The sequence below is a fragment of the Salmo salar genome, chromosome 12 (assembly GCF_965601325.2).
Source record: "Salmo salar chromosome 12, fSalSal1, whole genome shotgun sequence".
Lineage (NCBI taxonomy): Eukaryota > Metazoa > Chordata > Actinopteri > Salmoniformes > Salmonidae > Salmo > Salmo salar.
Genome location: NC_138302.1, coordinates 76,930,574 through 76,956,966, shown reverse-complemented (window position 1 = coordinate 76,956,966; position 26,393 = coordinate 76,930,574). Strand labels below are relative to the sequence as shown.

The following is a 26,393-nucleotide window of genomic DNA, read 5'->3' as shown; positions in this document are numbered from 1 at the left end:
CCTTTTCCTTTTGGACAAAAATTGCAAGAATATAGAGAGTTATGAAGTTGTGAGAACTGTGTGTTTTGCAAATGTTGAACTTACAATATGGCTACTAATACTGGAAAAGCTAAATCAAAGTCCAAGTACACAGATTTGATGATATTCTTGCAGAAAAATATAATGTAAATGTACATTTGGGCAAATCGTGAAGGACACCTGGTGACTTCATGCTAAATGTCATGTAGCTTGCTCATATTTTAAGTTATCAGTCTGAAACTTCGCACATACACTACTGCCCTCTTGTGGACACCATTGGAATTCACAACCAGAGTGATGGATAGATTTGGGACCTTTCTGGTGCATTTCAAAGATGGTGGTAGAAATAAAATACAAAAAAACAGTTGTTTTTTTCTTTGTATTTTCTTCTACCAGATCTATTGTGTTATATTCTCCTACATTCAATTCACATTTCCACAAACTTCAAAGTGTTTCCTTTCAAATGGTAACACGAATATGCATATCCTTGCTTCAGGGCCTGATCTACAGGCAGTTAGATTTGTGTATGTCATTTTAGGCAAAAATGTTAAAAAAGGGGGCTATCCCTAACAAGATTTATCAGGCCTACTGATGGTTGATACGGATAGTGGTTAATATTTAAAATGATAGAAACAGAGAAATACGGAGTAGCCTATAATTAAGACATTTGAATGCCCATCCCTGCAAGTTAAAAAGCTGTACAATTTAAATTCTGCATAATGGCACAGCATTTCATAAACTTTACAGTGGGAAAATGTATATGTTGATATGCTCCAGTTTGCTGCCATATGACTGGTTTCACATTTATAAAATAGAGGTAACATAGATCTAAAATAAGTGTCATTTATATTTACAATTCCCTTATCCAAAACGGATTACTCATTTACCTAGATCTTATCAATAGATCTTATCTCTCATCAAGTTGTAAATTACAGTGCATGGAGAATAATATTATTTCTATCGGAAAAATAAGGTAGATGCTTTTCCCACTTGAAACAGGTTTGTTTGCTATACCTTATTCATGGTTTGCTCGTTCATAAAGGTGGAGGAATTATTAAGGAATTAAGTCAAGGTCAGAATATAGTTTACCTGTAGACAAACCTCCGCCACAGCTTCATTTATTCGATTTCCGCCCCAAACTAATAGCGGGTAAATAGCATGCTTTTTTCATGCTTAAGTTCAAGGTCAGAATATGCAAAGAGACACAAGTGGAAAAAAGGGAATTATGTTCCATTTACGCACACTTAACTCAGGACGAAATTCCCCCCTAACTGAATACAGTAATGCTGCTTAGATTTGTTTTCCTTATGATAAACCTTGTACAATGCAGATGGGATTGATTTCAAACTCACGTTGGTGAGCCAGTGAATATTTAATTGGAAGTATTTTAGGATGTCAGCAAAAAGGCTATGACAAGGCAATGCTATTGCAGTATATCTATATACTGTATATATGTTTTTATCTTGCACAACTTACTTTGTAAATTCACTTTAATAATTTGTCATGGGTAATATTTTATCTTGGCTGATAGTTTGCTGTATAGCCTAAACAGTCCATAATTATTCACTGACCAAAGGCAGTTATAATGAATCCCAATCCTACAAACATGATTAAATCAATTTAATCATTGCCAACTGGATTATACATGTTATTTTAAGGAACCTTCAATCTCCAACAATAGGATTGGAAACCTGTGCATGACAACAGTGACACACCGCTATATTCAGGGCCATTCCCACACAGGTATGCTGAGAATATCAAACACTAGTGGTGGGCATTTTTTGTAGATACTATAACAAAATTGCTTACTGCTTCAAGGATCAAGGTTAACACCACTAAAACATGTAGTTAACCTACTACTACATAGATGTGTAGCTTGAATGAAGCCTCAACATCTTAGGTGTACTGTGCTATGATTGGTTAAGAATGTGTAGCACATGGTTTATTATCACCTGTAGTAGCAAGGTGCTGAACAGAAGCGCAGACGGTACAGGCAGTCAACAGGTGGACGGACAAGCCCTGCGCAATTGATGGAATGTAGGGTTATTAGCACAAAGCCTGTAAAATTGCAACAAATTTCAGGTAAGCTTAATTATAATACAATAGAGAATAGCTACTTGTATATTTTTATATCATAAAATAATGATTCTGAATGATTCTTGAAATTAAAACAAATGTATAGCCTACATAGATTTAGCTGTAAACTATCTGCATGGCTACTGTATATTGCCTAAATTGTATGGCAACTATTGATAATACAGATCAATTGACCTTCTTGAATAAGACACAAGACCAGCACGGCATGCATTCACTCACTAGTTATAAAACTGCCTCTGTACAAACATACTGAGTCCAATGGGAGTGTCAAGATCAGAAAAAGACATTGACCCTGGTGTTGAATATCTGCTCGCAAATTTTAACCTGCCTTATGACAACAAAGTGTTTATTATGTTATTGCCCCCAGTGCATGTGTATGTTTGAGCAAATCATGCAACAATGTTTACAATATAGTTTGTCCTGAATTGATGGAGAATGACACATTTGTTTTTCCATTGTGTGTCAGGTGACTCACCATCAGACACATATGGGTTGTATTCAATATGAGCCAAAACATGAGTAAGCCCTTTGAGCAGTTGACCGGAACGTTGTTCTCACTAATAAGTATATGTACTTCTATGTCAGAAGTGGTGAGTTGAAGTAATGATTAACTAGATGATCTGAGGTCTGTCATTCTGAGGAAATTGGCATGTTGTCACAGCACCTGCGTGATATAGATAATCTCTGTAAATACTGTACAACAACTGAAAGTACTGTGTGGTGATAACCTGCATCTATTTTCCCTTCTTTCACCCATAGGGCAGGCTGATCATACACATTGGCATGATAGGGGCATGAGGGTTAAAGTCTTTTGTGTGTCTTGGTTAAACCTCTGAAATATATAACACAAAACACAATGGAGGTTATTCATTTCATATCTTTTGCATATCTCATATCTAGTGAAACATCTATAGGGAACATTGGAATGTGTTATACAGTAGGAGATTGATAACGACGGATAAGACATTTTATTACTTTTCTATCAAGTATCGACTGTATTATTCACTTTTGTCACACTCTTTTGTTGTGAATCAGAATAGATGAGTCTGTGTGCTCTACATTGTCTGCTTGAGGTGCCACTGCCCTGCTATTTGCATTAGATCAGTCCCGATTGGCACAGGTTAAAAGACAATAAACATTATCACGAACATTGTTACATTCAAAATCACATTTCAAGAGCAGATAGAGATTTGGATAGAGATTTTACATAAATGCCTGTGGATAGAGGACTTAACTTCCACAGGGAAATTGCCTGGTATGGAGTAACATGACAAATCCTGAGCAGTGAACAGAACAGAACTGCTATTGTCTCTCTACTGACCTACTTAGGCGCCCCACTCAGGTGTTGAAACCACTCCAGCGGCATTTCTTCTAAAACTCCCCTCAATCAGGGAGTACTTTATTATGATATCAGACTCTCAGACTATTTAATCAGAGGTTCCTATCTCACATCTGTTTGTTTGTTGTGCATTCACACATAATATGGAAAATGGTGTGAAAGACATTGTTCAACAATTACCTACATCATTCTACATTTTCAAAGGCATAATTTAACAAACAAGCAAGGCTACTTTATCTATATATGGTTAAGTAGGATGTAGAGTTAAGGAGAGATATCATTTGTATTGCCTTTCATTCTTGCTGAAATTGATCCTTCTGAAGGAGATTAGAGTAGTGTGTGCTGTAATCTGAGTCACATGTGACCAGGAGAGTAGTTAGCTAAGATATCTCACAGAAATAGACTTAGCCAGGATACCCTGTTATTCTCCACTAGCTCTGCTACCTGTTCATCAGTCCTGTGTGAATCACTCACATGGTTATGTAAGGAGATCTGACTGGGATATAAAAAGGTTTAGAAAGGTGTGTGTGTGAGAGAGAGTTTGATAGGGAGACAATAGATTATGTGAAACGGATTATAATAATTGATTAGCTAAGTTTTATTTGTGGATAATTAGATAAGAACATGTGAATTAGGAATGTGTGGAATTATCAAAGTACCCAAGTGTAATTAATGAAGTTGTTTTGTATTTATTTTTAACAGAGAGAGAGAACGGTTTTCTACTACCAACTTCTATTACTACCTTGGACTCCTTCATCATTACAATGCCAAAAAGTGACACATGGCCGGGTGGTGTCGCCATAGAGACAATGACTGGCATGGACAGTGCAGGCAGCTGTGACAGTGTTGTCAGCATGAACTCGGGATTTGTAAGTACATTTGTTATCCTCACATTTCTCAAGTTGTATTCATGAACCCGCAAAATAAGTTTTGCTAAATACATTTTATGACAAATGACTGCGTCTCACATAGAACTAAACAGCTCAGAATGAACTGAATTGACAATACCTTAAGCGTGCTGTCAGGTTTTAAGTGTTTTTAAATTGGTCTTGTGTGTCTTGCAGAGTGACGATAGCTTTGAGCACCTGTCTGCTGAGGAGAGGGCATGTCTCATGTTTTTGGAAGAGACCATAGAGTCCCTAGAGACTGAGGAGGACAGTGGACTATCCAATGATGAGCCTGACCGCCTGCCCACCCCTGGCAATGTGGCCACCAAGATGGCCCACCTCTCTGCCTCCATGGGCCAAAACAAACTCAACAGTGAGTGACCTGCCCCGGAGGGAATTAGATCCTCTTGAATATCGAAAGTATCTAATGAGAATTTTGTTTCTCTTTCAGATGTATCAAAATATCCCAGAGAGCAGAACGGTTACATGGTTCCTACTCCGGTCATCCTGGCCAACAGCACCTCCTGCATCCTGCCAAATGCTAGGCCAGGCATACCCCAAGTTAAGGAGAACTCTCTCTCAAAGCCCCAGGTTACTGCCTTGGACAACATGCCATGTCAGGGCAACCACCCTTGTTTACCCCCTGAGGTCAATGTTGTTGTGATTCCCCCTCCGTCAAAGCCCAAAGACTACCCTGGTCAGAGACCACCCCCTTCACCCAGAGGCCCTCTGTCCTATGAAGCCCTAGTGCAGCTGAGGAAGAGTGCGTCCATGAAGAGAACCCCTCAAAGTCCCACAGCTGAGACCAGAGACTGGAACAGGCAGCCCTCTGCATCAGACATACCCATTCACCCGCATCATGGAAGCACACCCAGAGGACGCTCAGTCACCCCAGCCCAGGGGATACTTCCCCGGGAGCCCAGCAAGCACAAAGCCAGTCCTCCAGTCGTGTTCCCAAAACCCCCCAAAATCCCTTCCCACATTGCTGTGAATACCCAAAGGGATTCTGCTAACCTCACTACAGACTCCAGTGCCCCTTCCTTGGGCTCATTGCCCAGGGACAGGCGTTTGTCGGACCCACAGAAGGTGAGAAAGGATGCCTTACAAAAGCTGGGGCTCCTGAGAGACAATAATGAGTCCCAACCTGAGCCTGTTACGCCACTGTGCACCTCCAAATCTCACTCCTCCTTGGGACTAACTTCAGCCCGTGTGGGAGTCAAAGCTCCACCTCATGGTAACCCAACAAGAAGCCAGCCCTCAACTACCTCCCAGGGACCCAGAGAATCTAACAGCAGGCCAGTAAAAAGCAGCAGCAGCTTCCTCCATCGCTCTAGTGAGGAGCAGCCCACCGCCCCCCTCTCACACCCGTCCAAACCCAGTGGGGTCAAAGCTGCCACGCTGGAGCGCTCAGGGGTGGGGCTTGGGAGCTACATGGCCGACCATGGGATACATCCCGATCCCCGCTCCACCACCCTGGGCAGCCAGAGGGAGGGTGGACGTTGCACCCCATCTGCTCCCAACAAAGCCTCAGAACAGGTGAAAACAACCCCCGCTGCTCAGCCAGTATCCCCCCACAAGACCCTGCACTGCCCAGGCTTCAGTGTGGTGATGATGCCCAGCATGGGAGAAGACAGACGAGAGGCACTTAGGAAGCTGGGGCTGCTGAAAGACTAGGCCCGGAGAGAAGGCAGCCAAAATATCTGCCCAGAGAATAAACAGATACACAGAGGGTATCAAATGAAACAGACTTCCACCACCTTAGGGAGGGAAGCAGAAAAAAGTGGGGATTGAATCAATTTCTGTAAATATTTTGAGCATTGAACATGCTGGCTTTTCAGGAAAGACTGGCCTCTTTCTTCCGTTTCTCTCTTTAAGAGAGTACTGCAGTTTAATTTATACAGTAGTGCTGGGCAATTAATTGTCATTTCGTTTCAGTTATTTGAATTCCATTTTGTTCTGGTTTTTTTCTCTTCTGTAAGCTAAATTTTAACATTGCACAGTTTCTCTAGCGGTAAAGCAGATCAAGCCTGAACTGTGTGAAGCCTGAACTGAACTGTGTAGGGAGTTGTAGTTTCCAACAGGCCAATATTCTACATAGTTAAGTGCAGAAAACATGGTAATTAACTACAATGATGATAATCCATTGCGCCTACTTGTCCGTCTGTGTGTTTCTTTTACGCCTGCTACGTTGCAATAGTGTGTGGCAGACACAGAGGGCAAGAGAAGAGACAGAAGAATGCTCGATCAGAAGGGATAGAGAGTACAGTGAGGGAAAAAAGTATTTGATCCCCTGCTGATTTTGTACATTTGCCCACTGACAAAGAAATGATCAGTCTATAATTTTAATGGTAGGTTTATTTGAACAGTGAGAGACAGAATAACAACAACAAAAAATCCAGAAAAACACATGTCAAAAATGTTATAAATTGATTTGCATTTTAATGAGGGAAATAAGTATTTGACCCCTCTGCAAAACATGACTTAGTACTTGGTGGCAAAACCCTTGTTGACAATCACAGAGGTCAGACGTTTCTTGTAGTTGGTCACCAGCTTTGCAGACATCTCAGGAGGGATTTTGTCCAACTCCTCTTTGCAGATCTTCTCCAAGTCATTAAGGTTTCAAGGCTGACGTTTAGCAATTAGAACCTTCAGCTCCCTCCACAGATTTTCTGTGGGATTAAGGTCTGGAGACTGGCTAGGCCACTCCAGGACCTTAATGTGCATCTTCTTGAGCCACTCCTTTGTTGCCTTGGCCGTGTGTTTTGGGTCATTGTCATGCTGGAATACCCATCCACGACCCATTTTCAATGCCCTGGCTGAGGGAAGGAGGTTCTCACCCAAGATTTGACGGTACATGGCCCCGTCCATCGTCCCTTTGATGCGGTGAAGTTGTCCTGTCCCCTTAACAGAAAAACACCCCCAAAGCATAATGTTTCCACCTACATGTTTGACGGTGGGGATGGTGTTCTTGGGGTCATAAGCAGCATTCCTCCTCCTCCAAACACAGCGAGTTGAGTTGATGCCAAAGAGCTCCATTTTGGTCTCATCTGACCACAACACTTTCACCCAGTTGTCCTCTGAATCATTCAGATGGTCCTTGGCAAACTTCAGACGGGCATTATATGTGCTTTCTTGAACAGGGGGACCTTGCGGGCGCTGCAGGATTTCAGTCCTTCACGACGTAGTGTGTTACCAATTGTTTTCTTGGTGACTATGGTCCCAGCTGCCTTGAAATCATTGACAAGATCCTCCCGTGTAGATCTGGGCTGATTCCTCACCGTTCTCATGATCATTGCAACTCCACGAGGTGAGATCTTGCATGGAGCCCCAGGCCGAGGGAGATTGACAGTTCTTTTGTGTTTCTTCCATTTGCGAATAATCGCACCAACTGTTGTCACCTTCTCACCAAGCTGCTTGGCGATGGTCTTGTAGCCCATTCCAGCCTTGTGTAGGTCTACAATCTTGTCCCTGAAATCATTGGAGGGCTCTTTGGTCTTGGCCATGGTGGGGAGTTTGGAATCTGATTGATTGATTGCTTCTGTGGACAGGTATCTTTTATACAGGTAACAAGCTGAGATTAGGAGCACTCCCGTTAAGAGTGTGCTCCTAATCTCAGCTCGTTACCTGTATAAAAGACACCTGGGAGCCAGAAATCTTTCTGATTGAGAGGGGGTCAAATACTTATTTCCCTCATTAAAATGCTAATCAATTTATAACATTTTTGACATGCGTTTTTCAGGATGTTTTTGTTGTATTCTGTCTCTCACTGTTCAAATAAACCTTCCATTAAAATCATAGACTGATTTCTTTGTCAGTGGGCAAATGTACAAAATCAGCAGGGGATCAAATACTTTTTTCCCTCACTGTAGTTGCTTCACGAGTTATATCTACCTAAAAATATTTGATCTAAGTATGCCTTATTTACTTTGAAGAACAGACACTGAATATCCCTTTAAGCATGGTGAAGTTATTAATTAGGCTTTGGATGGTGTATCAATACACTAAGTCACTACAAAGATACAGGCGCCTTCCTAACTGAGTTGCCAGAGAGGAAGGAAACTGCTCAGGGATATCACCATGCCAACAGTTACAGAGGATAATGGCTGTGATAGGAGAAAACTGAGGATGGATTAACATTATTGTAGTTACTCCACAATACTAACCTAAATGACAGAGTGAAAAGAAGAAAGCCTGTACAGAAAAATGTGTCAAAGGAATTAACTTTTTGTTCTGAATATAAACCGCTATGTGTGGGGCAAATCCAACACATCTCTGAGTGCCACTCTCCATATTTTCAAACATGGTGGTGGCTGCATCATTATATGCGTATGCTCGTAATTGGCAGGGATGGGAGTTTTTCAGGATAAAAAGAAACGGAGTGGAGCTAAGCACTGGTAAAATCCTAAAGGAAAACCTGGTTTAGTCTCCTTTCCACCAAACACTGGGAGACAATTTCCCCTTTCAGCAGGACAATAACCTAAAACACAAGGCCAAATATACACTGGAGTTGCTTACCAAGACCACATTGAATGTTCCTGAGTACAGTTTTGACTTAAATCGTCTTGAAAATCTATGGCAAGACTTGAAAATGGCTGTCTAGCAATGATCAACAACAAACTTGACAGAGCTTGAAGAATTTTGAAAAGAATAATGGCATAATATGGCATAATCCAAGTGTGCACAGCACTAAGGGGCCGATTCGGACCCAAATTAAGCGCGCGTAAATGGAACCCGCTATTCATTTGGGGTGGAGATCTAATAAATGAAGGTGTGGCGGAGGTGTGTCTACAGATATGGCGTATTCTTATCTTGACTTAATTCCCTAATAATTCCACCACCTTACACACGAGGAAGCCATAAATAAGGTCTAGCGAACCCATCAATTCCATGTGGAAAAAGCATCTACTTAATTCTTTCCGATAGAAATAATACTATTTTCCATGCAATGTAATTTACAACTTGTTAAGAGCTATTGATAAGATCTAGGTAAATGAGTAATCTGTTTGGCTAAGGGAATTGTAAATATAAATCACACTTGTTTTAGATGTATTTTACCTTATAATCGCTGGAGACAAATGTGAAACCAGTCATATGGCAGCAAACAGGAGCATATCAACATACCCACGGTAAAGTTTATGAATTGTTGTGCCATTATGCAAAATGTAAATTGTAAGGGCTTTTAACTTGCAGAGATGGGCACTCTCGAATGTCTTAATTATAGGCTACCCAGACTTTCTCTGTTTCCTATTTCTAGCATTTTAATAGCCACTATCAGTATCGATTGTCAGTAGGCCTAATAACCACACATATTCAACTGTCAATTTCCTGTTAGTTCCCTTCAGATGGTAAACCTACGTTATCATTCCATTTAATTACATTGTTTCATTTACATTAATTTGCTTCCTCTGTAAATGCCGTCATGACCGTGTGGTTGTTGCTGAAGATCATTAGTGGCAATTGATGATATATAAAAAGAAATGTAAACTAATTAAATCATTATGGAGCAGCGCACAGACCAAGCCGTAACAGTTTGAACCTGACACATGGCGCAATACTTGGCCTTGTCGTCACACAGTTCCATGGTTTGTGCAGGCAATAGACGAGGGTATAGCCTACTATTGTACACTATTCTCCCTATTATAATTCTACTGTATATACAGTAATCGTTCAACATTACCATGGATTGAGGAACTGAATGTGACAATTTTCAGAATGAAGCAAAGCACCATTTTCTTTCTTTTGTGCGTAAAGCCTCTCCAAACCTGTTTTTTTTATGATTCTAAAGTATTTTCCTAAACCTAAATAATCTACAAGGTCAGAGTATTTTTTTAATCTACCAATTGGTGCTGAAACAGATAAGAATATGCATATATTTAGATGGCTTTCTTTCATTGATACCTAATATTCTGAAGCCGTTCTCTCGATATATTCTAGTGAGTCTGTCAACAAAATTCTAACTAAAAGGTACACCGTCTTTAAAGGGATGGCTTAAGATAAATGTACTGAAAACCCTATTGAATGAAAACTCCACGAGAAAATCTGTTGGACAGCAAGTGGGAGAATTTTCAGGGGTTGAATGAAATTTATTCAGAGCGCACAAGGCAGCCATACCTGCAGAGCGCATTAAGCAACTGAATAACGTAAGTCTGAACACCAAATACTGAGAAGTGAATAGGAAAGGCGTCCGTGGGAACGTCAAATTCCTAAGTCTGAATCGGCCCCTATGAGACTTACAGAAGAAGTATACCCAAACGGTGTTCTATAAAGAAGACTCACAGCAGTAATCACTTCCAAAGGTCTTTCTAACATCCCACTGGGAAAAACAGTTTGAACCCCCAAAAAATCTATGTGATAACATTAAATCAACGTGGAAAACTAATTGGATTTGCTAAAAGTAATCAACACAAGGACATTTTGAATTCTTTCACCCAACTTTTAACATAAATCCAATGACGTGGTGATATATATATATATATATTTGGAATTCACGAAGTTGACAACTCAACCAAATGTAAATCAAAACTGACGTCTGTGCCCAGTGGGATGTATTGTCTCGGGGGGGGGGGGTGAATACTTATTTAATGAAGATATATTTGTTTTTTATTTTAATTAATAATAAAAAAAGGTAAATGGAATTTTTATTTAACTTTGACATTATTTTGTGTAAATCGTTGAAGAATAAAATTACAATTAAATACATTGTAATCCCACTTTGTAACACAATAAAATGTGAGGAAATCCAAGGGGGGAATATGTATGATAGGCACTTTAACAGGCGTATCATATGTGTGTCATAATTGCTGTGTAACAGACTGCATTCGTGGTTGAGATGTGAACGTATTTGATCATACACTTAAACATGTTGGACTATTTTGTGTCAGATGACCATTTCCTTTCAATTTTTTTCCTGATTGAGCTTCCCATTGTTAAATTACAGCCATTTGTTTTTCCTCCAACCCTCACGACCCAATCAAAGAATAGGTTTTGTACAAAAGACAATTATTTATACAGGTACTTTCCACCAGCTTTACCTTTCTTTGCCTCAGTGCACCCTCCTCTCCTCTTACAGACTAGTCATACTACTCATTTTACACATGCCACTTTCGCAATGAGAAAGCCTACTCAGCTGTCTGTGTGTTATCGGATTATCTTGGACTGCATCTCTATGTGATCCTTTCCTACTGAACAGACCAGTGCTTTCTTTTCTGTGGTGCTCATTCCTAATGTCCAAACAGCTCTTTCATTTCATTAAACAGTTTCAGCGAGAGGTCAGTATCTTATATTCCCTGTACCTGGAAATGTGGTCACAACATCACTGTTGCATTGGTTCCACTTCAGTGTTATCTCTCAGTGAGGTATTATTGTAGTGGAGCCGTATCCATGTCTGAGTGGAGTACTTTGCATATGATGGTGTCACCTCTCTCAACTGAAACGCCTGCCATCGGTCAAGTCATACTGAACAATGGATGGAAAAATCGATCCGAAACACAATACAGAGAAAGAAAAAATGTATGATTTGATTAATCCATCTTCAGACTAAATGGACACCCCCCAAGTGATGTTCCATTGTGATGGCAATTTACAGTATGTGGTTAGGGATATTAAAGAGATAGTTCACCCAAATTACAAAACTCTGTAAACAGTCTATGAACAAGGTATGACAGGAATCCATGCTTTGGTTGTGTTTACCTGGTTTCAAATGCTAACTTTTTTGCATTTATGGCACAAATCCAATGCAAGTCAAAGGTACCTATATTAGTATTTTCATGTTTCATATCCAAATCATCTTAAAGTATCTACAAATGTATTGTGTAACTCAATTAAGTTAGTTAAAGATGTCGACATGAAGCGTGGAAAGGCTAATGTACAGTGCCTTCAGAAAGTACTCGCACCCCTTGACTTTCCACATATTGTTGTGCTACAGCCTGAATTTATAATGATACAATGTTGATTTTGGGTCTCTGGCCTTTATACAATACCCCATAATTTTTTTAAGTGGAATTGTTTTTAGATATTTTTACAAATTTATAAAAAAGGAAAAGCTGAAATGTTTTCCATATGTATTCCTCCCCTTTGTTATGGCAAGCATAAATAAGTTCAGGAGTAAACATTTGCTTAACAAGTCACATAAGTTGCATGGACTCACTCTGTGCAATAATAGTGTTTAACATGATTTTTGAATGACTACCTCATCTCTGTACCCCACGTATACACGATCAGTGAATTTCAACCACAAAGACCAGGGAGGTTTTCCAATGCCTAGCAAATATTTGTAGATGGGTAAAAACATTATTTTTTTTTTAAAGGCAGACATTGAATATCCCTTTGGGCATGGTGAAGTTATTAATTACACTTAAGGTGGAGTATCAATATACCCAGTCACTACAAAGGTGTCCTGCCTAACTCAGTTGCCCGAGAAGAAAGAAACCGGTCAGGGACTTAACGATGAGGCCAGAATTTTATTAACCTTTATTTAACTAGGCAAGTCAGTCAAGAAGAAATTCATATTTACAATGATGGCCTACCCCGGCCAAACCCGGACAACAATGGGCCGCCCTATGGGACTCCCAATCACGGCCGGTTGTGATAGAGCCTGGAATCGAACCAGGGTCTGCAGTGATGCCTCTAACGCTGAGATGCAGTGCCTTAGACTGCTGCGCAACTCAGGAGCAGCAGGGACTTTAAAACAGTTACAGAGTTTAATGGCTGTGATAGGAGAAAACAGAGGATGGATCAACAACATTGTACTTACTCCACAATACTAACCTAAATGACAGAGTGAAAAGATGAAGCCTGTACAGAATACAAATATTCCAGAACATGCATCCTGTTTGCAATAAGGCACTAAAGTAAAACTGCAAAAATGTCTCAACGTCAACAGTGAAGATCCGACTCTGGGATGCTGGCCTTCTAGGAAGAGTTCCTCTGTCCAGTGTCTGTTCTTTTGCCCATCTTAATCTTTTATTTTTATTGGCCAGTCTGAGAAATGTTTTTTTTTCCTTTCCAACTCTGCCTAGAAGGCCAGCATCCTGGAGTCGCCTCTTCACTGTTGACATTGAGACTGGTGTTTTGCGGGTACTATTTAATGAAGCTGCCAGTTGAGGACTTGAGGCGTCTGTTTCTCAAACTAGACACTCTAATGTACTTGTCCTCTTGCTCAGTTGTGCACCGGGGCCTCCCACTCTTTCTATTCTGGTTAAGCCAGTTTGTGCTGTTCTGTGAAGGGAGTAGTACACAGCATTGTACGAGATCTTCAGTTTCTTGGCAATTTCTCGCAGGGTTTACCTTCATCTCTCAGAACAAGAATAGTCTGACGAGTTTCAGAAGAAAGTTCCTTGTTTCTGGACATTTTGAGCCTGTAATCGAACCCACAAATGCCGATGCTCCAGATACTCAACTTGTCTAAAGAAGGCCAGTTTTATTGCTTCTTTTATCAGTACAACCATTTTCAGCTGTGCTAACATAATTGCAAACGTGTTTTCTAATGATCAATTAGCCTTTTAAAATGATGAACTTGGATTAGCTAACACAACGTGCCATTGGAACACAGGAGTGATGGTTGCTGATAATGGGCCTCTGTACGCCTATGTAGATATTCCATTAAAAAAAAATCAACTGTTTCCAGCTACAATAGTAATTTACAACATTAACGTCTACACTGTAGTTCTGATCAATTTGATGTTATTTTAATGGATAAAAAAGTGATTTTCTTTAAAAACAAGGACATTTCAAAGCGACCCCAAACTTCTGAACGGTAGTGTAAATCGGCTTGAAAATCTATGACAAGACTTGAAAATGGATGTCTAGCAGTGATCAACAACCAACTTGACAGAGCTTGAAGAATTTAAGAATAATGTGCAAATATTGTACAATCCAGGTGTACAAAGTGCTTAGAGAATTACCCAGAAAGACTCACAGCTGTAAATTGTTGCCAAAGGTGATTCTAACATTCATACTCAGAGGTGTGAATACTTATGTAAATTAGATATTTCTGTATTTATTTTCAATAAATTAGCAAAAATGTCTAAAAACATGTTTTCACTGTCATTATAGTGTATTGTGGGTAGATGGGTAAGAGAAAAATGAATATTTAATACATTTTGCAGCCACTCTAACAAAACGTGGAATAAGTCAAGGAGTATGAATACTTCCGAAGGCACTGTGGGTGCTATTGACTCACATTGGATTTGCACCATAAATGCTCAAAAGTTAACATTTGAAACAGTGGAAAATTTAAACAACCAAAGTATGGTTCGATGTCATACCTTGTCCATAGACTGCTTACAGGGTAAGGAAAACAATGTAATTTGGGGCTAACCAACCCTTTCAACTTAAATTGCCAATGCTATTGAAATTTGTCATTTTCAGGAAAGGTAAATTACATTTTGCTGCCAAATAAGCCTGGCTCAGATTATTACAACCAGGGAACAATCAATTCAGGTCGTCTGTGTCACTCAGCTCCCTGGAGGTCACAAGGTTGCTCCACACTCGTCTTGTTTCCAGACAACACGTCATTGACACGACTTTTTAGAGGACAGGAAACCGGAGGCTACCCTCCACCGTCATACATGGCCTGTTAACACTCTGCTGCTATGACAACACCACCCTGGCCCCAGTGCATTTGTAGAGTCATCCAGATTGTGTGACACTGAAACTGGTCTGACATGTTTGGCTCTCAGATCTTATTTCTTAGCCCTGATGCTGAAAGACTGAAGATGACCTTCCTGTTTAGTGATGCTCAAAGACAAATATTTTGCACAACCAGACATGAATTCTGGGAAGTGAAGTAGTACAAGACATGAAATGAACAAGATACACAGAAAGCTACAGAAAACATATTGTATTAACAATTACAGTATATGAGCAGCAAAATCCACAACAGTGATAAACAGTATATTCAAGGTTCACCATTGTGTCACAGAATTAAGAGTCACTGCAAGCACTATGGTGTGGCATTATCTTCGCTAACATTTAAAAGTTGCAAAAAAATAATAAACACCCGAAGCATCACATTGCCAGACCAAGTGTCCATGTAAAAGTGCCATTATATTGCTGGTTACTGAAAGTTCAATAGTGAACTACTAACAACCTAGGGTCAATCACAGTGGATGAATTAAATACTCTACCTAAACAAGCCAACGAATTGTGAGGTTTCTAGTGGTCAAAAAGGGTGGCAGGTAGAAATGGTGGATAGACTGGGGGAGGTGGTGACAGTAGAGTGCCTCTGTAGCCCAGCTCTCTATGTTTTGCTTTTCTTCCTCTTCACCTTGCCATTGGCTGGGGTGATCCCCAGTGACTCGAGGCGGAAGGGGCAAGGGAGGAGAGATTCAGGGCTGAGTGAGGGGCCGATATTAGAGCCGCTGGAGATCGGGTGAGGCGTACCATTCCCCTGGGGTGCTGAGTGCATGGGAAGAGGTCATCAGTGGAATAACCACACATGTAGGGCAAATTATCTGTTGAAGTTAAGTGGATAGCAGGCTAGATCTTTTGAATGTTTCCAGTAACCGAGTCCGACCCTTCTAAAGCTATTTTGTATTAGCAAGCAGTACATTGGTATGATGTGGTGTTATAATTGTCACATTGTATTTGAATGTTGATTCCAAAAGTATCTCAATTGTGTTATTTTATTGTCTATTCAGGCACTTTCCCTTTGGTCTGCACACTTCATTAAATACCAATGAATAGTTTGACTGTTTTTATGTTAACATTAACTGCACCTTAGTCACAGATGTGACTCCAGTCACAGTTGAATTCAGGTGAGAAGAGTGCGCTCTGATGTTTCCAGAAAGAAACAAGCCCTACCCCTATATAATAATGAGAGCAGTGAAAAGGCATTGGGCTATTGGTTCAGGGGAAGGGCCTGCATCTCCTGGTCTTACCCAGTCCCTTAAGGGGCTCAATGCCCAGCAACTGGTTGACTCTCTTAGGTTTGAAGTAGTTGCTGGCGAAGTTCTCGCTGTCACTGCGGTTCATCATCTCTTTATATCAGTCCTCATCGTCCTGCACAAAACATAGGCAACGATGAAGGATCATAAACATTTTGTTTCGTTCCTCATATCCCATAGGGGAGGTAAAAAATAGAAATGAGTTTAATAATACAGAAAAATAAAACTTGAAAGGATTCTCCTGTGTCAGCTGCTGAGCTCATGCATACAGAGAGCCTCTGAGCTGAAGGAGCTACTGCTGAAAGAGAGAAGGGACACAACAGAGGATGAGAAACCTAAACAGGACCAACCATCCATGTAGTCACAACATTGAAAATCGAAATAAAAATAGTCCATTCACTGAAAGATTAACATTCGTTCTAAATTCAAAGACATCTTCACAACATAATTTCTTCCCCGGTCCTCCGCTCACCTGACGGCAGGGCTGTTTTCTGCACCAACATGTCACGCAGCCTCCAGGTGACGCTGTCGTCATCCCAAGTGGCCTCCTTCTGCAGGCGAGCCAAGTTGCTGTAGTTGCAGTCACGGCGGACCAGAGGGGCCATGCGCTCTAGCTGGCTCTGTAGCAGCTGGCCCTCCCCCTCCAGTCTGCGGATTGCTGCCAGGTAGTCATTCCTCTCTAGCTCAAACTCCACCTGCAGGTCCTGGATCCCCAGCTTGGCCACCTTCAGCTGTGACATCACATCAGAAGAACACCACTTATAATGACCATACAGACTTAAGTCTGTCACAGTACATAATGTATTAACAGAATAGGCAAACACAATGCAAATGTGTGACAGAAATGTGGTACAGGAACAAGCATGTTAGTAGATAAATCATTAATCTGGCATTTCTTTTCCATGAAGATGTGTCCCACCTTGCCCTGGGTGTTCTCTAGGAGTCGACTCTTAGCATGGACTTCCTCCTGGATGGAGTCGTAGACATTGAGCATCACATTGTCACTCTCCTCGCCATTCTCTGCTAGGGCCTCAATCAGCTGCTTCTTTCTCTGATCTGCCAGAGTATTCCTCTGTCGGTGTCTGCTGCAGCTCCTTTTTCTGAGCCTGCTCCCCTCCCACCACCTACTGCTCTAACTGCTGTAGCCTGGAGACAGGACAGGGCACCAAGCCACACCACTGGACATTATGTTATATAAAAGGGAATGTGTGTGAGTGTGGTAACTCACCTCTTGAGGACATGCTTCTGGTCCAGAAGGCCTGGGGTACCGATTGGAGGAGAGTCAGTATTCTCCTCCCCCTCAGACCCTGTCTGGACACCTGGCAAGATGCCTGTGCCTGGCTCACCTACAAGAAGAGAAGTTACATCATTAAAGTGATGTGTACTACTACAAAATGCATGCATAACCGGTTACCCACAAGTACTGGGAACTTGATGCATGGGTACCTTGGCCAGGACTGGTTCCAAATCACTAAGCTCATGTGCAGTGACAACATAATTCCTCCTCAAGAGCTTGTTTCATAAGGATGGAGAGCTCTGACACTAGGCAATGAGAAAACAAGGCTTAATATCTTGTAATGTACTAGAGCACTATCTATACACCTTATTGTTAAAAAGTTATTTATCTTCAGAAAATCTGTCTTATTAAAATCCTTGGCTATGGTCGTCTGAGTGAAATTTGAATTGGTTGGAGTTCTGAATGTAGACAGGGATGTTGTAATGGTACCAGCAGTGGTAATAGAGTGCCCTCTGCTGGTCCGGGGCTTCTCCAGATTGGACAGCTTGGTCTCATATGAAGAGCACAGGACAGCAATGTCCTCCTGAAGCTTGGCCTTGGACTCCTGCTCTGCATTATACTCAGCCTGAAGCCTGGCCAGCTTCTCCTCTTACTCCTGGAGGTCACAAATAGCAGAAGGAGCTCAACTGACCTAAGCAGCCTCATTCAACTTCTTGTGGAAGTTTACCCACCTCTTTAATCTTCTCCTTCTCTGTAGTGCTGGACTGAGGCCTCGATGGACCAGCAGAGGGCCCCGCAGACAACTGACCATCCAGAAACGCTGATTAAAATAGGACCATGGAGAATAATCTAATTTTAATCTAGCACTTTGATCTTCTATGTGCAAACTCTTAATCTCAATGGTTAGACAAAGTGTGGAGAAAAGCATGACAGGTTGGCATTGCCCAGCTGGCCAGAGATTAAGGCACATAGCTGCTTGATTTCCTCATGGTACTCTCGGAGCAGGGGATCCTTGGGGTCTTCGTTGATGCGGGGCCTGTTTTGGATGCTCTTGGCCCTGTTGGCGTAGCGCAGGGTGCCCAGGCTCTCCTCATAGTTGTTGTCTGCAGGTGAGAGGCAGGCCACCATCAGGGTGCTAGTGTTCCCTCCCAGGGAGTCCTGCAACAACCGGGTCAGTTTGGAGTCTCGGTAGGGGATGTGTTGAGATGACATTGCCTAGAGCCGACTGGGACAGGTTGATCTTGGTGGCCTCACAGAGCAGTTCCCTGGTGGTATCCGTCTTAAACTGGCGCTCGCTGCCCGCCAAGTCCAGCAGCACACATGTTTTCCTAACTAGCATGTTATTTAGTTTCAGATATATACTGGAGATGTCCAATAGCCCACGAGCTGGTGCTGCATGTAATTCACCATAATCAAGTTGTGAAAATGTAGTAGGATTTATTGTAGGCCTACCTCAACCAAAGGGTAAATGATCTCGTTGTACATTGCTCAGTGTCTTGGTCAATGAAGAGGCTTCCATCAAAGGTGAATTATTTTGGTGGCTCCTCCTTCGCCCCTGGCTTCTTGATGAAACACTGACAGCTACTCATCTCTACGGATACTACGTCTTACATTTGCTCCCTATCATTCATCGGCGGACAACTGACCACTACCTTCATTGACTCTGCAGCCATTTTTGCCTCAGTCTTCTTGGGGTGTCTGATATCAGACACGCGTACTAGTGACAAGCAAGGCAACGCCAATATCAAAATTATAGTCAATCGTCAGTTGTTGAATGCATTTCATTCAGCATTGTGCAAGCTAGAAAAATAAATAGCTAGCCTACTGTTATTTGGAAGCTAAACAATTAATATAACTAGCAGCCATGACAGATCTTTCCAGCTGACATGCTACAATTGAAGTGATCAGATTAACAAAAATCTAACCTGTTGATCTGGTCATAAAAGCATGACAGCAAATCAGAACGCTAGCCTCTCTAGGGCAGGCGGGACGAATTCGTCCAACCTACGTAACAGCCAGTTGAATCCTGTGGCGCGATTTTCAAAACCTTTGAAATGCTATTACTTCAATTTCTCAAACATATGACTATTTTACAGCTATTTAAAGACAAGACTCTCGTTAATCTAACCACACTGTCCGATTTCAAAAAGGCGTTACAACGAAAGCAAAACATTAGATTATGTCAGCAGAGTACCAAGCCAGAAATAATCAGACACCCATTTTTCAAGCTAGCATATGTCACAAAAACCCAGAAGACAGCTAAATGCAGCACTAACCTTTGATGATCTTCATCAGATGACAACCCTAGGACATTATGTTATACAATACATGCATGTTTTGTTCAACCAAGTTCATATTTATATCAAAAACCAGCTTTTTACATTAGCATGTGACGTTCAGAACTAGCATACCCCGCAAACTTCCGGCGAATTCACTAACAATTTACTAAATTACTCACGATAAACGTTCACAAAAAGCATAAATTATTTTAAGAATTATAGATACAGAACTCCTCTATGCACTCGATATGTCCGATTTTAAAATAGCTTTTTGGTGAAAGCACATTTTGCAATATTCTAAGTACATAGCCCAGCCATCACGGGCTAGCTATTTAGACACCCGGCAAGTTTAGCACTCACCAATATCAGATTTACTATTATAAAAGTTTGATTACCTTTTGTTGTCTTCGTCAGAATGCACTCCCAGGACTGCTACTTCAATAACAAATGTTGGTTTGGTCCAAAATAATCCATCGTTATATCCGAATAGCGGCGTTTTGTTCGTGCGTTCCAGAAACTATCCGAAATGGTAAATCAGGGTTGTGCGCATGGCGCAATTCGTGACCAAAAAAATCTAAATATTCCATTACCGTACTTCGAAGCATATCAACCGCTATTTAAAATCCATTTTTATGCCATTTTTCTCGTAAAAAAAGCGATAATATTCCGACCGGGAATGTCCATTTAGCTAAACAGAGGAAAGAAAACAAAGCTTTCGTTCGACGCAGGCACGAGCCTGAGTCTCACAGTACTGTAACCAGCCACTACCCAAACGCGCTACTTTGTTTCAGCCAGAGCCTGCAAAGCCACGATTCAGCATTTTGCCGCCTTCTGAGACCCTATGGCAGCTGTAGGAAGTGTCACGGGACAGCTAAGATCCTCACTCTTCAATAAACAGAGACAAGAAGAACGACACCTTGTCAGACAGGCCACTTCCTGCATGAAATCTTCTCAGGTTTTTGCCTGCCATATGAGTTCTGTTATACTCACAGATACCATTCAAACAGTTTTAGAAAGTTTAGGGTGTTTTCTATCCAAAGCCAATAATTATATGCATATTCTAGTTACTGGGCAGGAGTAGTAACCAGATTAAATCGGGTACGTTTTTTATCCAGCCGTGTCAATACTGCCCCCTAGCCCTAACAGGCTAGCTAACTAAGCTAAGGACGGTAGCTAGCTTGCCACATTGGCCAAGCCTCAAAGCAAACAAGTTCACAACCTGTACTAGCTAACCTGCAAGACATGTCAGACTGTTAATTGGTTGGAATAATTTCTTGTCAAATCAATTATCCACGTGCTATAAAAACGTAGTATTGGCAGATGGCTCATTTCGTCCAATGAATACAATCCGTGCTCAAAAACAAAATTATACGCAAAAAAATATCATCTCGCTCTGTCTGTCCCCTTCCCATTGCGTTCCAAGTTGCTAGGCAACCATACACTTGTGATAAAATCACGTCGTGTGAAAATTGCCAAGAAAATGTTTTTGCTGCCTGTTGTCTTTCTAAAGAGCATAAATTGAAATCACTTCTTGTTCCCCCTAAATAACATACTTAGATCAAGTTAATAGATGTGTGCATTTATGCATATGTATAAAATCCAGCAATGCATTATGCATAACACAACAATAAAAATATAAAAATAGCCTACACTTTGTGGTGTAAAGTGAGTCATGTACCATGTATCATGTTCTCACAGAACTTCTTAAAACATGCCGTGAAAAACAGACAGCATAACACGAGGCATACAGCTTGACACATACAAAAAAAAGAAAATCCCTCTCATTCATATATACGCACACTAAATTCCTACTTTTAAAAAAAAGTATACAATTTAAAAAGTAGGTGCAGCTAAAATAGAATATACATCTCAAACACACTTACATAAAAAAAATTAAAAACTACATCATAGGCTAAGTGCCAACATCTTACTCCACACCAGAGCCTTACATTTATCTAAATATATGGCTCTGCTCCACCCTTGCGATCAAACTTCCCTTTAGCAGGTGAATTGTGATAAACATCACTTATCAGAAATCTCAAAACAATAAAAGTAACCTAAATGAAGCACAGAAGTGAATGAATTGTATTGTATTGAATCAAAGTGTAAAGAAATTAAAGGTGTCAGTGTAACATGTCAGTGTCTCTTAGAGAATGGGATACATCAATCAATCCAATGTTCAGAAATGACTTTTAAACCCATTGCTTCCTCTGGTTATATTCTGCATTCTTTCTTTTGAGGCTTTGGTGTGCCTTGCCAACATTCTCCTCCCACTCGTAGCAGTGATTTACACGGGCACAACTCAGAGGAAAGTCCAGCTCCTCCTTGAACTTTGTGTAGTGCTCTATCAAAGCAGCAATGGTGCAGAATTCTTGTTGGCAGTTCTAGTAGAAAAACATAAATGACTTCATAGCTACACATTGAACATACATTAACAAAGAGCTTAAATTGGAAGTTAAAGAAAGTTGATGAAAATGGAATGATTGAGCATGATGGTTCACCTCAAGCTGGTATTTCCCTTTATAGGTGTTGTCTATGAGGTGGGTGATGAGGCCAGAAGAGAAACGAATGATAAGAGAGTCACAGCCAGGTCTCTTAGGATGCGGGCAGAGGAGGTACGAGCCCAGGACGTCCTCTGCAAGCAGGGAAGAGCTGCTGTCACTGTAACACATGGGGGGGGGGGGGGGGGGGGGGGGGGGGGGGTTGAAGACCAATGGTAGCCCCGAGATGACTCACATGACTTTCATCAAGCAAACACACCATAAAGCACACAAGGAACTGGTCTGGGATAAGTGTGAGTCGGGTAAATGTGTCTCAGTTTTTAGAGCCCGGCGCTAGGAATGCAAGGATTGTGGGTTCGATTCCCGCTGGGACAACCCTATGCAAAAACATCTATGCACACATGACTAAGCCACTTTGGATGAAAGTGTCTGCTAAATAACATATATTATTATAATAAAAGAGAGGGGGACTCACGTGGTGATGCCGGCCCAACACCACACCGCTTGAGCCAGAGCTTCTTCTGTTTCGGCAAGACTCGGGGCCCGGGCTCTCCTCACTGGCATTTTGTCCTGCCCCTTTCCTGTTTCACATACAAGATAAGAGATTCCTTAGCATCTTGGGATGATCACATTTCAAGATGTCCCTCAAGGGAAATGTTGTTTGCTTTGGATAACCTCCAATCTATTTCCATTCCACCTCAAGTGGAGTCACTGTGGAAAAACTTACTGATGTGAGTACAACTACTGTTTCAAGGAAAACTGTGATAAAGGAGTTCATAAAACGTCATAACATGTTCACTTTAAAAATGCGTGGTAAAAAGCTTTAACGTTACAGTAATCACAACCCTGTGAAAAAAAGTGCCTACAATGTAATGACAAATCAATACAATGAAAAATGTAGCCTACACCACAGACGTTGAGTGAGTGCCCATCACAAAGCACTAAGGGTTTGCATTACCTAATGAACTGTTTCACTCTTGAAAGAGCTCTCTGCACACTTAGCCCACCTTGTGGAGAGTTAAGCCGATCCTGGAGGTGGCGTTGTTTGTGAGGGGTGTAAGTGAAGGAGCGATAGGCCCCTGAGCGCAGTACTTTGTTGCGGATGGCTTTCTTGCGCACCAGGGAAGGAGAGGTGATGAAGTTTTCTTGGATGCTTGGTTGTTCCTCAGTTGTTGCGCTGTTGTTCTTCAATGGGAAGACCTACAATAAAGACCCATAGAAAGTGTTAACGGGTCAACAGCTAGGCCAGCACAATGTACAGGGTTCAGCTACACAAATAAAATAAAATAAATAGCATTATTTCACTGTGCTTTCACAATTCAGTTAAAACAAACAGGTTTGACTGACCTTTTCCCCTGGGAGTAAGCCCTGAGTGGGGGCCCTTCTGAAGGACACAAGGGCGCTGACACTGAGAGGGAAGCCCTGGTTGAGGAGGGAGGGGGTACAGTTGGGCAGTGGGCCTGCAGACTCAACTTGAGCCTCCTCTGGGTGCTTCTCCAGGTAGGACAGCTGGAAACAGCGGCACAGCAACAGGTTCAAGAACTGGGCCTTGGAGGGAACACACCAGAGACAAATTATACAATAAACTGCAGCTTAAAGCCATCACAGAGGAATTTCGTTGACAACCATGTTGGGAGACAAAGATCTAACGCTGGTTCTTACTGCTCTGGCATGACTAGCCTTGAAGAGGTGGCAGTATAGTTGGGCATCAGGGTTGCCTGGGTTGTGGGAAACAAAGGCGAACTGGGCATCCGAGGGGTGGGCGGTGGAAAGGGAGACCCTTCGTAGAGCATGGGCCATGAGGATGGTCTACAGACAAGGAAAGTTTAAAAAATAATAATGTTGATGTAGTGTACACAGCTCTAATAGCAATGATACATGTGCTTTGCTCTGAGAAGGTCAACTCTTACCGTCTCATCTTCATCATACATCTTCACACCTTTGATGGAAAATTTCAGGGACACAGACCTCCTTTTCTTGCATGTCTGTGAAAAAGTTCAACACCTCAGGCAGGCACATCCTTCCAGTCTCAAGTTGTTTTGGGGGCCAAAACAATATATATTCTTTGTATTATAGTTTATCATTGTTGTTCTGAACCCATTGCCTGCAAGCCGTTGTTAAAGTCACGTTAAATGTGTCATTTAAATTGGCCATTAAGATATGTCCACCTATTGCTTTCATGCCCTTTTTGTGGTTTGAGCACCTGACCACGAAAAGGTCTGTGCACGACCCCATCTCCACCATAAATATTTGTGAACAGTCAAGACTTGCCTTAAAGTACTGCTGCTTTCTAACTTATTACCAGCACCTACTTTGAGAGACTTGAGCTGTGTGTGCAACTGCTGCATCTGATCATCCAAACAACAGTCATCCACAGGAAAGGAGCCAACATACTAATAAAGAAGAAAGACTACATGTTACATTTTAGTCATTTAGCAGACGCTCTTATCCAGAGCAACTTACAGTAGTGAATGCATACATTTCATTTATTTTTTCTCCGTTTTAGATAAACATCATGTAATGTAACCAGGTGCAGAATACAAGGGAAGAGTAAAGGCAAGTAAGATTTATTCCTCTTGGGAAGTACTTTTATTTCAAACAAATAGTACTTCCATATGGGGAGGAAAAATATGGCTTACCTCAGCTGACCTTTTAACTGTGCCATCATCCCTGACTGGTGTCTCACCCATCCTTATCACTCCTGAGTTAGATTTCTTTGTCCTGCTGTTTCTGGAGGACTTATCCTGAGTGCTGCAGGAGCAGATGGCATTGTAGCACCCAGCATTATAAACATTGGACATGTCAACAACGTTGCGTCTGGTAGTGTTATTTTCCCCATGGGAAAAATGCTTTTGTAACCAGGAGGTAGTGATAAAAAGAGCTGTGAACGCAAAACGTTCAATTTAAGCAAGACACAGGTATGTGTTGTGATAGATAGTAAGTCTACAGTAACTTCAAAAACATGAAACTGTCAGATCTACACAATACTTTTGAGCGAATATTCTATAAGAGGAACAGGAGCTCAAACAGTACACCTTTTCAGCCGCCGATAATCAGCTCCGCTGAGCTCCTGCCCAAGTCAAGCACTGGATCTAAACCTTGTCCTCGTGAATTCTGAAAATTATAAGCGCACCTGCAATCGAATAGATTGTTGCTACTATTTCGTTTGAATCGTCGAATTACTACCCAAACATTTTCAGTAGCATACTCTTAGACCTACTGGTATGGATTTCGTCACATTTCAAAATTAATTCCATAGCCTTCAGACTATTATTACAGCAGTCAGAGCACGCGGGTGACACCCATTATTCTGTTGTCTGAGCGGCCAGAGCAAACATTTACGCACGGATGAAGTATTTCTAACCTGTAGGCGCAAGTTTGGTAAACATGTCAAATTAATTATAATAAAATACCTTAATTTAGTTTCAAACCAACGCTCTTTTCACCTCCGCACTCGTACTCCAGATCCTGTGCCACAGTTCCAAATCCAAACTCTGATTTCCCCTCCTACTCAAGGTTGCTTCACCTTGTCAAGCTGACGGGTCCGTGTACATTTTGTTATTTTGATTTCCGAATAAAAACGGAGAATGGAAAAACGCAAAACGATTCCGTTTCTCAATTGTTTTCTCAATTATTGTGTCAAAATTGGACATGGAATAATGGAAAACAAATAACACAATATATGAAATGTTTGTTTTTAGTTTTGTTTATACCGGAAGTTCGGGGTCCCAAGTGGTGCACTACATCTCCGTGCTAGAGGCGTCACAACAGGACCTGGTTCGATTCCAGGTTGTATCACAACCGGGGATTGGGAGTCCCATAGGGCAGCGCACAATTGTCTGGGTTTGGGGTTGGCTGGGGTAGGCCGTCATTGTAAATAAGAATTTGTTCTTAACTGACTTGCCTTGTTAAATAAAGGTTAAATAAATAAAAATACCCCCTCAAAGAATATTGATGTCCTGTAGGGTGTGTGTGTTTACAGCCTAGGTTGGAATCACAAAGAAAGGATTAAACTGTGTGTGACAGGAAGAGAAAAATACTCATGCAGAACTTAACATTCCAATAGAACAAACTCAACAACAACTGAACAAAGTTGGCTTGCACTACTAGCTGGCTACTGACTAGCTAGCAGGCTGGATAGCTAGGCTTT

At 41.4% G+C, this 26,393-nt stretch overlaps 3 protein-coding genes and 1 pseudogene across 5 annotated transcripts; 1 reads left to right on the top strand and 3 right to left on the bottom strand.

Annotated features, from left to right (window-relative positions):
* The first annotated feature begins 1,842 nt into the window (after positions 1-1,842).
* On the top strand, positions 1,843-12,335 carry LOC106565951 (specifically androgen-regulated gene protein). The gene is made up of 4 exons (XM_014133643.3): positions 1,843-2,100; positions 4,157-4,323; positions 4,519-4,714; positions 4,793-12,335. Exons 1-4 carry the CDS (start codon positions 2,049-2,051, stop codon positions 6,013-6,015), a joined length of 1,638 nt encoding a protein of 545 aa, XP_013989118.2. The 5' UTR covers positions 1,843-2,048; the 3' UTR covers positions 6,016-12,335.
* Positions 12,336-15,166: 2,831 nt separating this feature from the next.
* On the bottom strand, positions 15,167-16,336 carry LOC106565883 (kinesin-like protein KIF17). The gene is made up of 2 exons (XM_014133520.3): positions 16,221-16,336; positions 15,167-15,738 (listed from the first exon to the last, which is right to left on the bottom strand). The coding sequence occupies exons 1-2, from the start codon at positions 16,315-16,317 to the stop codon at positions 15,581-15,583; spliced, it is 255 nt and encodes an 84-aa protein (XP_013988995.2). The 5' UTR covers positions 16,318-16,336; the 3' UTR covers positions 15,167-15,580.
* LOC106565935 (kinesin-like protein KIF17) lies at positions 15,167-21,049 on the bottom strand (annotated as a pseudogene). The gene is made up of 8 exons (XR_014379836.1): positions 18,373-21,049; positions 18,191-18,266; positions 17,953-18,111; positions 17,455-17,572; positions 17,146-17,372; positions 16,699-16,957; positions 16,454-16,524; positions 15,167-16,341 (listed from the first exon to the last, which is right to left on the bottom strand). The product of XR_014379836.1 is annotated as a kinesin-like protein KIF17 (transcript).
* A 256-nt stretch (positions 21,050-21,305) lies between these two features.
* LOC106565884 (SH2 domain-containing protein 5) lies at positions 21,306-25,977 on the bottom strand. 2 transcript variants are annotated; one of them, XM_014133521.3, is made up of 10 exons: positions 25,657-25,977; positions 24,883-25,124; positions 24,556-24,636; positions 24,154-24,228; positions 23,906-24,052; positions 23,591-23,791; positions 23,251-23,443; positions 22,719-22,824; positions 22,244-22,403; positions 21,306-22,126 (listed from the first exon to the last, which is right to left on the bottom strand). In XM_014133521.3, the coding sequence occupies exons 2-10, from the start codon at positions 25,042-25,044 to the stop codon at positions 21,935-21,937; spliced, it is 1,317 nt and encodes a 438-aa protein (XP_013988996.1). In that variant the 5' UTR covers positions 25,045-25,124; positions 25,657-25,977; the 3' UTR covers positions 21,306-21,934. The 2 variants fall into 2 exon arrangements, with proteins under 2 accessions (XP_013988996.1, XP_013988997.1); XM_014133522.3 differs by having other exon boundaries at positions 24,883-24,994.
* Between the last annotated feature and the right edge of the window lie 416 nt (positions 25,978-26,393).

Coding starts and splice junctions, on each gene's coding strand:
- LOC106565883 (XM_014133520.3), bottom strand. CDS start 16,317: ATGATGAACCGCAGTGACAGCGAGAACTTCGCCAGCAACTACTTCAAA. Junction 15,739..16,220: donor TGAGCCCCTTAAGGGACTGG/GTAAGACCAGGA, acceptor CCATGCACTCAG/CACCCCAGGGGAATGGTACG.
- LOC106565951 (XM_014133643.3), top strand. CDS start 2,049: ATGGAATGTAGGGTTATTAGCACAAAGCCTGTAAAATTGCAACAAATT. Junction 2,101..4,156: donor AAAATTGCAACAAATTTCAG/GTAAGCTTAATT, acceptor TATTTTTAACAG/AGAGAGAGAACGGTTTTCTA. Junction 4,715..4,792: donor GGGCCAAAACAAACTCAACA/GTGAGTGACCTG, acceptor TTTCTCTTTCAG/ATGTATCAAAATATCCCAGA.
- LOC106565884 (XM_014133521.3), bottom strand. CDS start 25,044: ATGTCCAATGTTTATAATGCTGGGTGCTACAATGCCATCTGCTCCTGC. Junction 24,053..24,153: donor TGTATGATGAAGATGAGACG/GTAAGAGTTGAC, acceptor CCTTGTCTGTAG/ACCATCCTCATGGCCCATGC. Junction 22,127..22,243: donor AAGGGAAATACCAGCTTGAG/GTGAACCATCAT, acceptor TTTTTCTACTAG/AACTGCCAACAAGAATTCTG.